The 14,060-nt window shown below is 42.8% G+C and overlaps 1 protein-coding gene across 1 annotated transcript; it reads right to left on the bottom strand.

Moving 5' to 3' along the window:
* Nucleotides 1-10,451: 10,451 nt before the first annotated feature.
* Nucleotides 10,452-13,515, bottom strand: GDF5 (growth differentiation factor 5). The gene is made up of 2 exons (XM_021546294.2): nucleotides 12,861-13,515; nucleotides 10,452-11,320 (listed from the first exon to the last, which is right to left on the bottom strand). Exons 1-2 carry the CDS (start codon nucleotides 13,492-13,494, stop codon nucleotides 10,452-10,454), a joined length of 1,503 nt encoding a protein of 500 aa, XP_021401969.1. The 5' UTR covers nucleotides 13,495-13,515.
* Between the last annotated feature and the right edge of the window lie 545 nt (nucleotides 13,516-14,060).

Genomic DNA, 14,060 nt, shown 5'->3' on the forward strand with positions numbered 1-14,060 from the left:
GTGAGCCAGCGCAGCCCAGGAGCTCTTGGGGTGCTTGAACAACTCTTCCTGGGCCAGGGAGCAGATGTTGTTTGGGGTGTCCATACTGCCTCACTGGAAGAGAAAAAAAAAAAACAACAAAAAACCCTGTGTCCAGAATTTAAACCTCCTCAAGACAGCTGATACTGTGCTGGGAGAGCATGGCATTGGTGAGAATTCCAGCATGGCATGTGGAATAAGCAGGTTACAGAGATGCCCTATGGACTCACAGCAAGAGGTGCAAACCTCCAGCAACCTGAGAGCATGTGGTTCCCAGGGCTGACAGCAGAACAAAATGTGTAAGAATCAGGCATCTGGTCCAGAGCAGCTTTCAAGCAAACTTTAAATCCATGCCAAAGAGAGCGCATCTTGATTTTCACATCCTTGGATTGTCCAGAGAATGTCCTGGAACAAAGGGTTTTAGCAAATATGTGTGAGCAGCACAGGGTTTGTCAGTCCCCTGCCCAGCTCTTGAAGCCCAGCACCTCACAATTCCAGAAGTACAGATTCTGCCTGCATCCTTCTTCTATGACTTCTTGAGGAGCTCGCTCCTCCTGGAGGCATGGGATGGTGGCAAACCCTGCAGCCTGGGATCTTGAGTTCTGCTCTGGAGCCTGGCACTTACAGGGCTCATGAGGTCCCACCTTCGCTTGTCCCAACACCTCATCCTAAAAAGCAAAGTAACTTTTACTTAATAATGAATAACAGGAATTACATAAATCATGTCAAGCAGAGACTTTTTAGTGGCATTGTACTGGTTTTTAACTCAGCTGTAAACAAGGATTTTCAACTCTGAGGCAAGAACTTATAAAATCGAAAGCTTTTCATTAGAAAGCAGTGATTATGGAAAAGCAGGGTTGGTTGTAATAGAAAGCTGATTCTGAGCTCCTACGTGATGCTGGAACTGAGAGGGAAAGCTGATCCCCAGACTGTAAAGGTCAAAATCCAGTAAAAGTAGAAAGTTAGAAGTGCCTCTGTGGTGTTGATGAGACTGTTACTGCAACATTGAATGAGTTCTGGTGTTTACATTCTAAAAGTATTTGGAGAAGTGAGAGCCTAAAGGAAAAAACCCAAGAAGAAAAAATCTGGTAATGGAGGTGCATAGCAAAAGCAGAACAAAGTCGATCGACCTCTTCCACAGAAAATAAGAGAAAAACATTCATCACAGTCTGCACAGGTAGAACAATGCCCATGGGAGTAAGTTTTTTCAAACAGCAGACAAAGAAGCCAATTCAGTAATTCAAAGTGGAAACTGGACAGTAAGTAGAAATAGCTGCTTATTAAAAAATGAAGTGCTAATATTCCCAGAATTAGCTTAGAGCTGAATGTGGTGAGCTTTTTAAAACTTTCGGTCTTTAAATCAATCCTGGATCTCTCTTTCCAAATATGTAATACTCAGCTATTATATAGTCATTTAATTCCACTGAACTCTAAATATAGGGTCTTTAAAAAAATAGATGAGAAAAGAGACACCACATCAGACAGCCATGCTCCTCTAACAGGACAGTGGCCAACCCCTTGTAAGTCCCACTGGTTTGAGCCACGACGTCCCATTGTACCAGTTTACTCCGAGTTTTGGGCTTCATGTGGAAGAATGGTTTTGCCAAGTTAGACCATAGATCCCATGGAGCTCATCTATAGGGAACAACAGATCCCTACAAAGAAAATAAAGACAGGACAAATGTGCAGCAAGGTTTTCTTGGCAGAGCTTTTGAACTTCCAGCTTCCAGGGGCTCAGAAAGTCACATGGATTCATGGTCAGCAGCTTTTCATGGCTTTTTCTTCCTTTTTATTCTTTTTAAACATATACAAAATTTATCATCCCAACCAGGGTGTGCTCAGGACTTCTGCAGCTGGGCAACCCTGAGGGAATCAGTGTCTTTGTGCTTGCTTCAAGTCTGTCCTGAGCCTCTATCTTTTGGTGTACTGTGGTTCTTGTTTGGGAAAAAACTTGCTCCCTCTTCACATTCTTAGTCCTCACCACTTTTCCTTCTTGCCCCAGACACTGTTCACTGAAGGGCTCCAGTCTAATTACTCCTCTCACTGTTCCATATCTCCTGTCCTTCTTACTGCCCTTTTCCAGCTCTTTTGTATCCCAAAGTGTTTCAGAGCTGTGTGCAGTGGTTGCATATTGTCTTCTCATTTATTCTCTATTTCCATCTCAGTCATTCCTAAAGTTGTATTTGCTTCCCTCATTGCTGTAAAAACTGAGCTGACACTTCTGGGACTCAGAAGTAAAATTTTTTACCTGGGGTAAGCAGAACTTATTCAGGCCAAATGATCCTTGTTGTTCTTCTTGCCCTTATCACCTGCAAACTAAATTGCCATCCTTCAACCACATTATTAGATTCAGTCAGTATCAACAGCCCCATAATTTGCTTATGATTGCCAGTTCAGAGCAGTCACCCTTCAAAGTAATGAATTAAGTTCCTTTTCTCTTGAGACTTCCAAACCTCTGGAATTTTCCCAAAATCCAAAGATTTATTAAAAATCAGTAGTCTTACTGGTGCAGGTTAAATGTTTTAAAACTCTGACAATGCCAGCACATGCTCCTCATCACTTTCTTATCTTACTGGCATGGGGAATATTTAATTACTGTTGCAAGAAGTGAATTATTCCTTATGGCTTTTTCTCTTACCAAAAATATAATGTTTTGAGAGACAGACAGCCCCACTGTGTTTTGAGATAAAGAGCAGGTCATTTTTCTATAATTCCAAAGATTCAATTTATGTTTAAAGTTTCTGTGCCACTGGAAGATTCCATCTTATATTTTCTGGAGCTTACTGATAAAATATTATGCTCCTGCCAGTTCTCAAGTCCTTTCTTTCCTCTCTCCTGCCTCACTCTCAGTGTTTCTTGCCTGTGTCTTGGCTAATCCAGCAGCTGTTCTCACGATGTTCCTGAACCACCAGCTGTTTACCTAAGAACACAGGAAATAAAACCATCAGTTAAATGTGGAAGCACGTACTTTAAGTCCTTCCTCGAGGTCGTATCAGCTATTCTCCAGAGGGTGTACAGGGGTAGGTGTCTGTCTCAGCCCTGCTTTGCTTCATGCTTGTGAAGCACAGGTAGGAATGTGACTTCCCCAGTACCAGAGGGAGACATGGGGAGTTCCCCCTGCTGGTGCCTCCAGCCAGGCAGAAGTGCAGACGGAAAAAGGAACTGGGCCCAAGCTCTCATCACCTTGGCAATTGAAAAACCTCCCAAGAAACGCAGGGACTCTTGTGTTTCATAGGCGCCTCTCCACTCCCTTTTCTCCTGCACAGTAATATCCTCTTGTGCCTACAGCTGAATCCCAACAGGACAGAGGGACCCAAATCCCAGTAACTGTCCCCAGCCAGGAGGCTCCTTTAGGACACTGTGCCTAGTGTTACTCACCAGCTCCTGCCTGACACAGACACTTCAGCTCATTCTCCCAGGGCCTGGCTCTTCCCTCATGCTGTTGGGAAAGCTGGTTAGTGCTCTGAATCAGCTGCTGGAGCCAAGGGCTGCTGAGAAAAGCACAAAAATGCCAAAGTTAAGCACTTTGTGAAGTCCAGAGCTACCTTTAACCCCAGGCTGCACGTACCTAGGAGAAGGCAGACTGCTTGTGCCTGGGACCCAGCTATGATACCTGTGATCCACCTGAAGGTCTCATAAATGAAAGTCCCTCATCCTCCAAAGTCTAACCCCTGTGAGTTTGAACTCCCACCACAGCACACATGGCCACAGTCAGTGTTGTGGGGAAGTTACTGCCAGTACAATGCCACTGTCAAAAGTTATTTTCATCTACTGAGCATCTGAAGTATTGTACCAGCAAAGGTGTGGCCAGCAGGACCAGGGCAGGGATCATCCTCCAGTGCTGGGCACTGATGAGGCTTTGCCTCGAATCCTGGGACTAGTTCTGGGTCCCTCATGACAAGAAAGACATTGAGGGGATGGAGCATGTTCAGAGAAGGACAATGGATCTGGGGAAGGGTCTGGAGCACAGTTGTGATGACAAGAAGCTGAGAGAGCTGGGTGAATTCAGTCTGGAGAAAAGGGGACTCAGGAGGGAAGGAAATTGTTGCCAGGTGGGTGTTGGTCTCTTCACCCAGGTAATAAGTGAAAGGACAAGGGAAAACAGCAAGGGAGGTTTAGGTTGGATATTGGGGTAAATTTTCTCATGAAAGGGGTAGTCAGTCATTGAACAGGCTGTCCATGGCAGTGGTGGAGTCACCATCCCTGGAGGTGTTCAAAAACGCGTGGATGTGGCACCTGGGGACATGGGTTAGTGGTAAACCTGTCAATGCTGGGTTAAGGGTTGGACTCCATGATCTTGGAGGTCTTTCTCCAAGTTTAACAATTGTGTGATTGCATGATCCCGCAGCCCGCTCCTGCCCTAAGCCTTCAGGAGCTTCTGGCATAGAGCTCTCGGGAAAGCCCTGGAAGCCACTAGCATGGGAAGGACAGACAAGTGCTAAGAAAGAATAACTTGCACCAAGCCCTCAGAATAAGGTTTTTTTTTACCTGGTAAGCACATAGAGAGAATCATAGAATCATTTAGGTTGGAAAAGACCTCTGAGATCATTGAGTCCAACCTTTGACTGATGCCCCTACCTTGTCAACTAAACCATAGCACATGAGGTTGTTTCTTCAACAGCTCCAGGGATAGTGACTCTAACACCTCCCTGGGCAGCCCCTGCCAATGCTTGACAACTCTTTCTGTGAAGAAATTCTTCCTGGTGGCCAACCTGAACCTCCCCTGGCGCACCTTGAGTCTGTGTCCTCTTGTCCTGGTGTTTGTCACCTGGGATATGTGTGTTCCCTCAGCAGCACTGCCACCCACCCACCTCATGTACACTTGGAGGTGCATCTACTCTACAGTTCCTCCTGTGTTTGCCTCACCATAACATTCAGTCTTCCACCCCTGTGGGGGCTGCCTGTCTGTGTCCCCCCGAGAGCCACTTATCCCCAGGTCCTCTTCCCCAGCCACATTCCCTTAGAGCACCTCCTCCTGCTTCTCCCCTCACTACCTTTAGCCCTTAAATCCTCCCTAGCTGGATTCCTGTAACCTGATCACCAACCTTAGGAGTTAATGACTTCTTTGCCATCTGAAGTTTATGAGCCTTCTTTCACCTTTGCAGAAAAGAGAGCTGTGGGGAAGGTATCCATCCCCTTCTCTCAGCATGGGAAGGACCCAAGATGTGTTTCTCTTCTAAAATTCCTGGGAAAATATTAATGTTTTGAGGGCATTTTGAGGACTCATAAATTTGTATGAGCAAACTGAAATGTCTATGGTTTTATCAGTTAAAACTTTATTTCTGACTTTATATCACAATCAATGGCATTGTGTAAAAACAGGCAGATGGAAACTGGATGTGCAGAAGCAATATCTTCATTTTAATTCAATTTAATTAGTTTAATGGCATTTATCTGGCAGTATGATGGGCAGAGGCCGCTCAGCCTGGATTCCTGGATGGCAAATTATGGCTTAAGATATTATATCAAATAAATTCTGAGAGAAAAAAACAGTGAAAAGAACATTTTCTGTCCCCTAGCAGAGGGTCAGCCAATTAATCACTGTTATTGTTGACTAAGTAATTTTTTTTTGACAGCTATGCCCTTCAAAATGACATCAGGGAAAACTGAATCCATTTGCATTACTTCAGCTGGCCAAATCACTGCAGAAAGTTGAAACTAATTCTGAAAAAAAACAACCAGGCAAACAGGGACATCAGTGAACTCAGAATGACAGAAATGGGCAGTTCTGAGCACTCAGCAAAGTGCATTTACTGCTCCGTGTTTACTGTTTTTCAAAAAATGTTAAGATTATTGTTTATTGGATTTGTTGAGAAGCAATGAAATCTCCTGCAATTTTATTTTTAAATATCATTTTACTACCCAGCAGCAATAGTAAATCCATAAAATAACACGATTGACCAGGACTACGGAGTAAAAAAAAAATATTGTTTGCTTTGTACATTCTTATTAGTCTTGGCTAAGATGTTATAAAAGCAGTATCTTTTAACACCTTTTATTATACAAGGGTCAAGGGGTTTTTATGTTTCTTAAAGAAAGCTTCCAATAGCCCACATAGCGGGTTCCTGCATCTTTCATATGGCTGCTGTATAAACAAGCCCATTTTACACAGGAAATGACATAACCATGTAAAAGTGTACATGGAGTTTAGGCACATATTCAAACACTAATGGGAATGCATTGTTTTCAATGGCATACTTTTATGTTTACCTATTGAGCTTAGTACCCATATTTTAGCCAAATACAACAAAAATTATCCACACATACCTGTCTTATAGTGTACTGTTTATTTGAAATTTGGACCTTCAAGAAGACTCTCATGGGACAGATAATGACCCTAAAAAGTAAATACACATGAGGCATTCTCAGTGAGAGAGTGAAACCTGCCATCATAAAGGTGGAAAGCTAAACTTTTAACCTGTATTGCTTTACAGCTCAGGTTTCTGCCATCCAATTGCTCACACCAACTCACCCATGGGAAAAAAGCCGTAACAATAATTTAGGGTGTCTATCTTTGCACATTATATAATGACTTGGCTAAAGAAAGTAGTGCCAAACTCCTGCAGTCATAGAATCACAGAAAAACTCAGGTTGGAAAAGGCTTCCACTAAACCACATCCCCAAATATCATATCTGCTTGTTTGCTGAACTTCCAGGGATGGGTGGCTCCACCACCTCTTGGCCAATGTCAAGGTTCCCTGTTTCTCTCCATTTTCTGTGCTGAGTGTCAACTCCAGGGTGTGCCTTATTCCTAAACCCCTGGGTTTGGAGGGGAGTGAAGACTGAGTGAACCCTGCCTGGGTCTTTCTTTTGGGCTCCTCCATGCCATTCACGTACCTTGGGAAGTTTCAGTGCCTGTTTCTGTCCACATGCCAGTAACTGAAACTGCAGATTGTCATGCAAGGTCTTGACAAGATTGGCAACAATTTGTGAGAAGACAAAAGTTTGTGCCAGGAGATTCCAATGCCTCCAGCAATGTACCAATAAAGCACCTATAGGCTAGTACGCATTTACACCATGGGCAAAGTCACTAGAGCATTCCAGAATAAAAGAGTGTTGAACTGCAATTTCCAGACTTATCAAACAATTTCAAAATGTAACTGCAAAAGAGTACTCTGGACATCATAATACTGGTTTATAACTAATGGTATAAACCAAGAATGCTCCAATTTTGACCTAAAGGTGAAAAAAAACTACCTTATTCCTATGCCCACTATTATAAACTCTTCATTTTAGAGCTGAACCAAACTTGAGTGGAGCCAGTTCTGTTCCTTCTGGATGTCACCACATTTGAGAGACCACCCAAACAAACTGAATGTCATTTTACCTCCTAACCCTGACACTTGGGCTTAAACTGCTTCTGTTTTGGCCAAAGCTGTTTTTGAAGCAGTAATAATCCATTACAATTCCAGCATTTTACTCTCTGTTGTTTCAAATTTGTTTAAACTGATATTACAGACCTACTGGTGGTTTGGTTTTTTATTTTCCTTTCTAGGTATAACCCCCACCAAGCAGAATGTAGGCTTTTGAATGATTATCAAAGGGTGTTTTTTAAGACTTTAGTTTGACAGTATTTCTTTTAATTTTTCCTCAGATCATACTGTTTGCTTTGGGATAATTGCAAAACCTTGGCATATTTTTCCATTTAGATACCGATACATGCTCAATTTAAATACCATTTACCTGAGTCTTTATCTTACTTTATTCCTGCACTGAAAAACTCATACAAGAACAGCAAGAAAGAACCTCAGAGAGGTTTACACGTATTAGGTTTTTGAAAATTGCTATCGTGACCAGCCTCACCAGGACTCTCAGGCTGGTCACCAGCTCTGCAGTGTGAACCAAACAGGAATGTTCCTCCCCCTATTTCCAAGCTATCATGCCTCATGTGTAACACCAGTGCTCCCGTCCACCACGGTTGTTACAGCGCTTGATGAATCTAGGTGCTACTGAAGCAAACTACCCTGTGCAGGCAGTCCTAATCCCAGGAGTTAACTTGTCTTATCTTAGATTTGTTTCAAGTGTATTTAAATAGGCAGTATTTGCTATTTTAAACTGATCACCTTTAGCCATTGAGGAATGTGCCTGTGTGTTTAGTAACTGGTATGGCACAGATGTCAGAGCACATGTCAGAGCAGAGATTTCCTTGGGAATGTGCAAACAGCATTCCCAGAGTAAGAAAGGAGACCATCCTTTGTCATGGTCATCTAGCAAACTTCTCCAGGAGATAGCTGAAGCCAGTGCTAGAGGAAGCTGCAAACACACCTGAGAACAGACAGGAGGAGGAAAAGAACTGCTTGAACAGATAGTGGGGGGGGAAAAAAGCCTGAGCTGCCCTCCTGGCTTTGGACTTGGCAGGGGAATGTTTTCCCTCCTACTGCAGCAACGGTAAAAATCAGCAGTATATAAATCAGGTTTTGAAAAGCTTAGAGTTGTCGGTTTGAAAGACTGGCTGGTGATAAGCAGTTAGTGCTGGGGGTCAGTAACTGCTGCGCCTGGCCTAAGGCTCCATGAGGATGAGGAAGAGCAGGACCTGGGAAGGGACACTGAGAGTCCAAAAGGGAGATGGGGAATCCCTGTGGGCAGCCCTGACACACCAAAAAGGCCCATAAGACACCCTCATTCTACGTGCCTGCTGCCCTGCATGCTGGGCATTCACCGTCCGGGCAGGGGCAGCTTTCTGGTCCCCGGGTTTGCAGCAGGTGGGCAGTCCCTGCAGGCAGGAAAACCAGGCAGTGTCAGCCCCTCCAAGCCAGGCAGCGTCAGTCTTTGCTGGCAGGAATGACCACTGAGCAAATTCCACAGACCAAATCTCCCTGCAGGGCTGTTCTGCATCCCTGAGCTGCAGGTGAGGGCACAGGGCAGGTCCCCTGCACAGGGCTTCCCCAGGTGTCTGGCAGCAAGTCTGCTTATCCAGATACATTAAGCTGGTTAAAGGCTGAGCTGCCCAGAGAGTGCAGGAGGAAGGGCAGAAATTTATGTCACTGTTTATGACCATTGACCAGGAATTTAGGATGGTTTGCTGCTGGCATGAGTTTGAGGATGTCTAGACTGGGGTACTGAGCAGAAGGACCTTGGAGACTGTACTCAGCTCTCTGCCTCTACCCACACCAGTGATGCTGTGCAGACCCAGGAAATTCTATGACTTAATGGTCTAAGTAATATCAAACCTTAGCATTTATATTTTGTATTACTGATTAAATCCTTCAGTAATTTCTGATGGTTCATAGGACCTTTCTGATCCATCTGTAGTTGAACATTTGGTATCTACCTTTGTGGGTGGAAACATAGAGGGACAATCCCATTTATAACTCATGTCTGTAATAGATAACAGGGATATACAAGCACACAGCCCTTAGAGGTTGGAATAAAAGTATACCAAAGCTCTTTGCAACCCTCTGCATAACTCATTTTTGCTCCAAATACATCAATTCATAGTGTCATTCCCCACCAGATCAAACCAGGTCTTCCTTTCAGATCTTTTTTTCAATGTTTCTACGGTTTTTCTCTGTGGCAGCAAAATACACAGACATGTTGTGCATATCCATGGTATTCTGCTCCATGGAAAAGTCCCTTTCACATATTTATTGTACAAAAACATAAAACAATTTCTTAATTGCATTATAATTATGCAGAGTTGGACAGCTAGGCACAATGCAGCACTGTGTCAATAATTTATTACATCTTATTCCATAATTGAATGCTTTTACTATGAGCACTTGAGAACAACTTGGACCTTATACAGAATAATATATTTTGCTACATAATAATGGAAAGGTGGATACTTAAGAAAGATGTGTAGCTTGGAGGAAAACATACATGGAAGCAAATACCTCCTGCATCACCTATCTTTATGTAAAACTTAAAACTAAACCAACATATTATGTTTAATGACCCCTTTTTATATATGCATAGTTTCAAGAGCTAATCAGAAGGAAATCATATTACAGTACATATTTACACCAAGATGGGGGTACATCAGAACACAATTCTTCTCAACATTGGGATTCTTTTCTCACATTTATGAATGGACAAAGGACATAGGAATCAGATAGAAATTCATTCTCCAGAACAATGTTCAAGGAACAAACAGTTCATATCCACAGCTCACTGATCTCATCTCTATCCACTACCTTGCAGCTAAAAGCAGGAGATCTCAAGGTGTACAGGAATCATCTTCTCTGTCATGGACTTCACATAGAGTCAGTCCTGTGTTGCCAGCAGCACAAGGCCTTAAATCCAGCTGAGTGACAGCATCCAAATGCTACTGAAAGATGTCCATGGAGAGACACAAAAACACTGGATTTATTGCTACATCCTTGTAAACATACTTACCCTAGGGGTAAGAAACCTAGTTAACCTTGTTTGAGGAGAAGTTATGTCCAATGTGTCAAATTGCCTTTCATAACATATTCACATAAGCAACTGTTCTGCTACCTACAGCCACAGGACTCCACCACCATGTCCTCGTACTGCTTGTAGACCACGTTGTTTGCAGAGTCAATGAAAAGGATGCTGATGGGGCTCAGCCGGGTTGGGACACAGCAAGTCGGGGGGGTGGACTCAGGGTCCATGGAGTTCATTAATGTCTGGATAACTGCGTGGTTGGTGGGCTCCAGGTGGGATCGGAGGGGGAATTCACAGAGCCCTTCGCAGTGATACGCCTCATACTCCAGAGGGGCTATTATCCAGTCATCCCAGCCCATATCCTTAAAATTCACGTGGAGGGCTTTTCTGCTACACCTCGCCTTCAGGTTCTTGGTGGGCCTCTTCCCTTGCCGTGTTGCTAGAGGAGCTCTTCTCTTCCGCCTCTGGTTGAATAAGTACTCATAAACAGTTTTGTCATCTTGGCCAGACCTAGCTTTGATTTCATTGAAGAATAAGTCTCTTTTTTTCGTCCTCCCAAACACCAAGAACAGAGCCTTTTCATTGACCTGTCTTCCTGTTCTATTAAATCCCACACTCCTGAGATCAACAGCTCTCCCCCTGTCAAAAGTTTCCAGTTCAAAACACAAGTTAACCAAGTTTTTAAAGTTTCTGAAAAGTTTCCAGATGTCAAACACTTCCCACTTGGGTGTATCGGTGATGCTGACAGTCCGAGAGTCCAAGAGTGTTGAGGCTTGTCTGTTTGTAGAGCAACTAAATAATTTTACTTGGGAAGTTTTCCCAGAAGAATGAGACTTCCATGTATCAGAAGGTTTTTTTCTCAGTATTCGAAGCTCTGCTCCCAGCAATCCATCTTTTTCTAATGCACTGATGTCAAAAATATATTTTTGTTTTCTTATAGTTGGTGCTCGCTCATCTGAAAAAAGCACACAGATTTTTAAATGTACATCAAACACAGACCAATATTACTTATTCAGTTCTTAATGGCTTTCCTCAAATTTGCTCATAAGCCTCAAAGTTTACCCACTGAACAGAAAGAGCAATTTTTGTCTAAGGGATCAGCCCCATGCAGGGACTCAGAAGAAATCAGGGACTCACCAGAGAAATGAGTTTCCAAGTCTGCCTTGTAGAAATCCCATTTCTTTCACCAGTGGGCATTTTCTACCTTCAAAGTTGTTATTAGCCAGTTGAAAATTAATACTTTTTCAGGACTGAGCATTCACAGGATCTATTTACCACTTATAACCTACTTAAATTACAGAAAGAGAGCTTTAGTGGTGGCCAGGCCTTATGCTGGCTCCAAACATGAGTAAATTTACCCTTAGATGATGCAATAGTGAATTAGTCCTTTAAAACCAGTATCCCCAGGAACTGCTAGACATAAGGATAATTGCCTCATGAACTAAATCCCACATGATTTAAAATTTTTCAAACTGGGCAGAAAAAAATCCTCCCTTCATCCTGACTTTACAATCACTTGCTTCAGGTGGTGAAGAATATGGCTGAACCATATTCATTCCAGTGATGTGACATTAACAGTGGCTTCCAGTGGCAAGCTGGGAACCTGAAGGCAGCACCTGTGAGCAGCGCATCCCCCCTTCCCAGCAGCCAAGCTATTAATGAAGAGATGGCTAACAAATCCAGTCCTGGCGAGTCTTTCATCACAATTCCTTCACCAGCTGTGTTGCTTCCTTGAGAACATGACAAAACTCTTACAAATGTCACTGGAAGAAAGATGGGGCTCCCAAAGAAGGGTGCTGAGGTGAACATCATTCATTGGGAGGCTGGTTATTTCTCCTATGAAAGCAGACACTAGCCCAAATTTCTGGAAGTGTTTGGAACAGGAATGTTGAGCTGCAAGTTCTGGGTGTTATTACCCTTGGTAGCCTGTGCTGAGCTGTGGGCTCCTTGGTGCTACCTGAAAGTTTTAAGCTACTAAAGATACTCTCACCCCACAGGATAGTGCAGTGTAGTTCCTCACAATTCTACCTTGAACAAACCAGACTGGCCCTTTCATACTGAAACTTGTGGGTTTTTTTCAAAGAATAGCTCTGTTCTTAGCATATTATATGTTTTTAGGCACACTACAATCTAACATTAGCTGTTTCCATGAGCTAGTTTCCAGACAGCTAGAAAGAAAATAAGGCAAAAATGTGAAAGGTTTTTAAACACCTAAGCATGCAAAGACTGATTGATTTTCAACAATATGCATCTAAAATATTTCCCAAATGTTTTCTTTGGCTTCCACACAACCATCTAGTTCTGCCTGTAAATGAGTTTTCCAAGATAATGCAGGAGGACAAAATCTGCAGCAAAGTTGTGTGATTTCATTTACATTAAAAAGAGCTATTTGACTTTACTGAAATATGATTATTTTCCAATACTTTCTACATTTATAAGCACACTCAGACATCTCTCTCTGTCCACACTCACTCACACACAAGCTTCTTTCTTACCTTGTCCTTTGTCTATAAAGCTGGTTATTGTATTGGCAAGTCCAGCCTCCAGTTTTACACTTCCATTAACACCCTTTCTTTCTGCATCTGAGAGAGTCCTGTACAAAGAGAGCATGTATTCATGTGGCGTTATTGGGGGATGTCGGAAAGTTTCCTTAGCTTCCCTCTGGGTTACAGGCTCTTTAGTCTTTTTGGTTTTGAAAGAATCAGTGTCAGTACTGCTTGTGCCAGTTTTTTTCAAAGCCACCTTGCTGCTAAGATTTTGAACCTTTGGAGTCACTGTCCTTACTCCAGAAGGTCTGCTGGGGAGATGTCCTACCTTGCCCTCTGCAGCTGCTGTTCTTGAGGGAACCTTCTTTGAGTCATCATTCTTGGCCAGCAGAGCTCCAGCCTGAGCAGCACTGCTTTTAGTCCTGGCCTTTGAGGTCCCAGCACTGTATCCATGGCTTGAAGTCCTCAATGTACCTGCTCGTGCGGAGGGATTCCTCTCCTTTCCTTCTGCTTTCAAAAAACCTAATTTAGATCCTGGATTACCCTGGCCTGCTTCAGAATTACTCAGCACTCCAGGAACTAGATCCAGAGACAGCCAAGTCAAATGCCAAAGCAGTAAAGTGAGAAAATGCAGGATTTTCATCCTCTGGTCTTCCTCTGAATGCCACTAAAGAAAAAATCAGAAAAGGTTCCTCCAGTTTGGCAGAAGAAAACATGAAAGAAATTAAAAACCAAAGTTAGCAAAAATGGTTTTTGTTTGAGATTAAAACATTTCAAATATCGTTGTTCAATACTTGTATCCAGTCCCATAGTGGAAATGCTCATGTACTCAGATACGATCTCCCCTGACTTCAGTTAGCAGCTATAAAGAACTTGTTCTTGAAAAGAGAAAGTTTACCACCTCGTTTTCTTCTGTAAAACTGACTGAAAACTTGAAGGAGTCTTGTTTAAATCCAAGGTTTTTTTTTTTTTTTTCCAAGAAGGAAGAATGGCGTAATGCTGCCTCTGTGTTAAAAGGTTTTTTTAAAGTTTTGAGTTTTGAATCCTTTCCAGTGAAAATATTTCACACACAGAGATCTGCAGGTGCTCAGAAATCTTTTACAAACCTGAACTCTGGAATTGGAAACGGAATTCCAACAAACCTATTTAATTACTCTCTGATGTCATGCTGTCTAAACTAATTTTACTGCGATATATTTCTTAAAAAAA

This window comes from Lonchura striata, chromosome 17, assembly GCF_046129695.1.
Source record: "Lonchura striata isolate bLonStr1 chromosome 17, bLonStr1.mat, whole genome shotgun sequence".
Taxonomy (NCBI): Eukaryota; Metazoa; Chordata; class Aves; order Passeriformes; family Estrildidae; genus Lonchura; species Lonchura striata.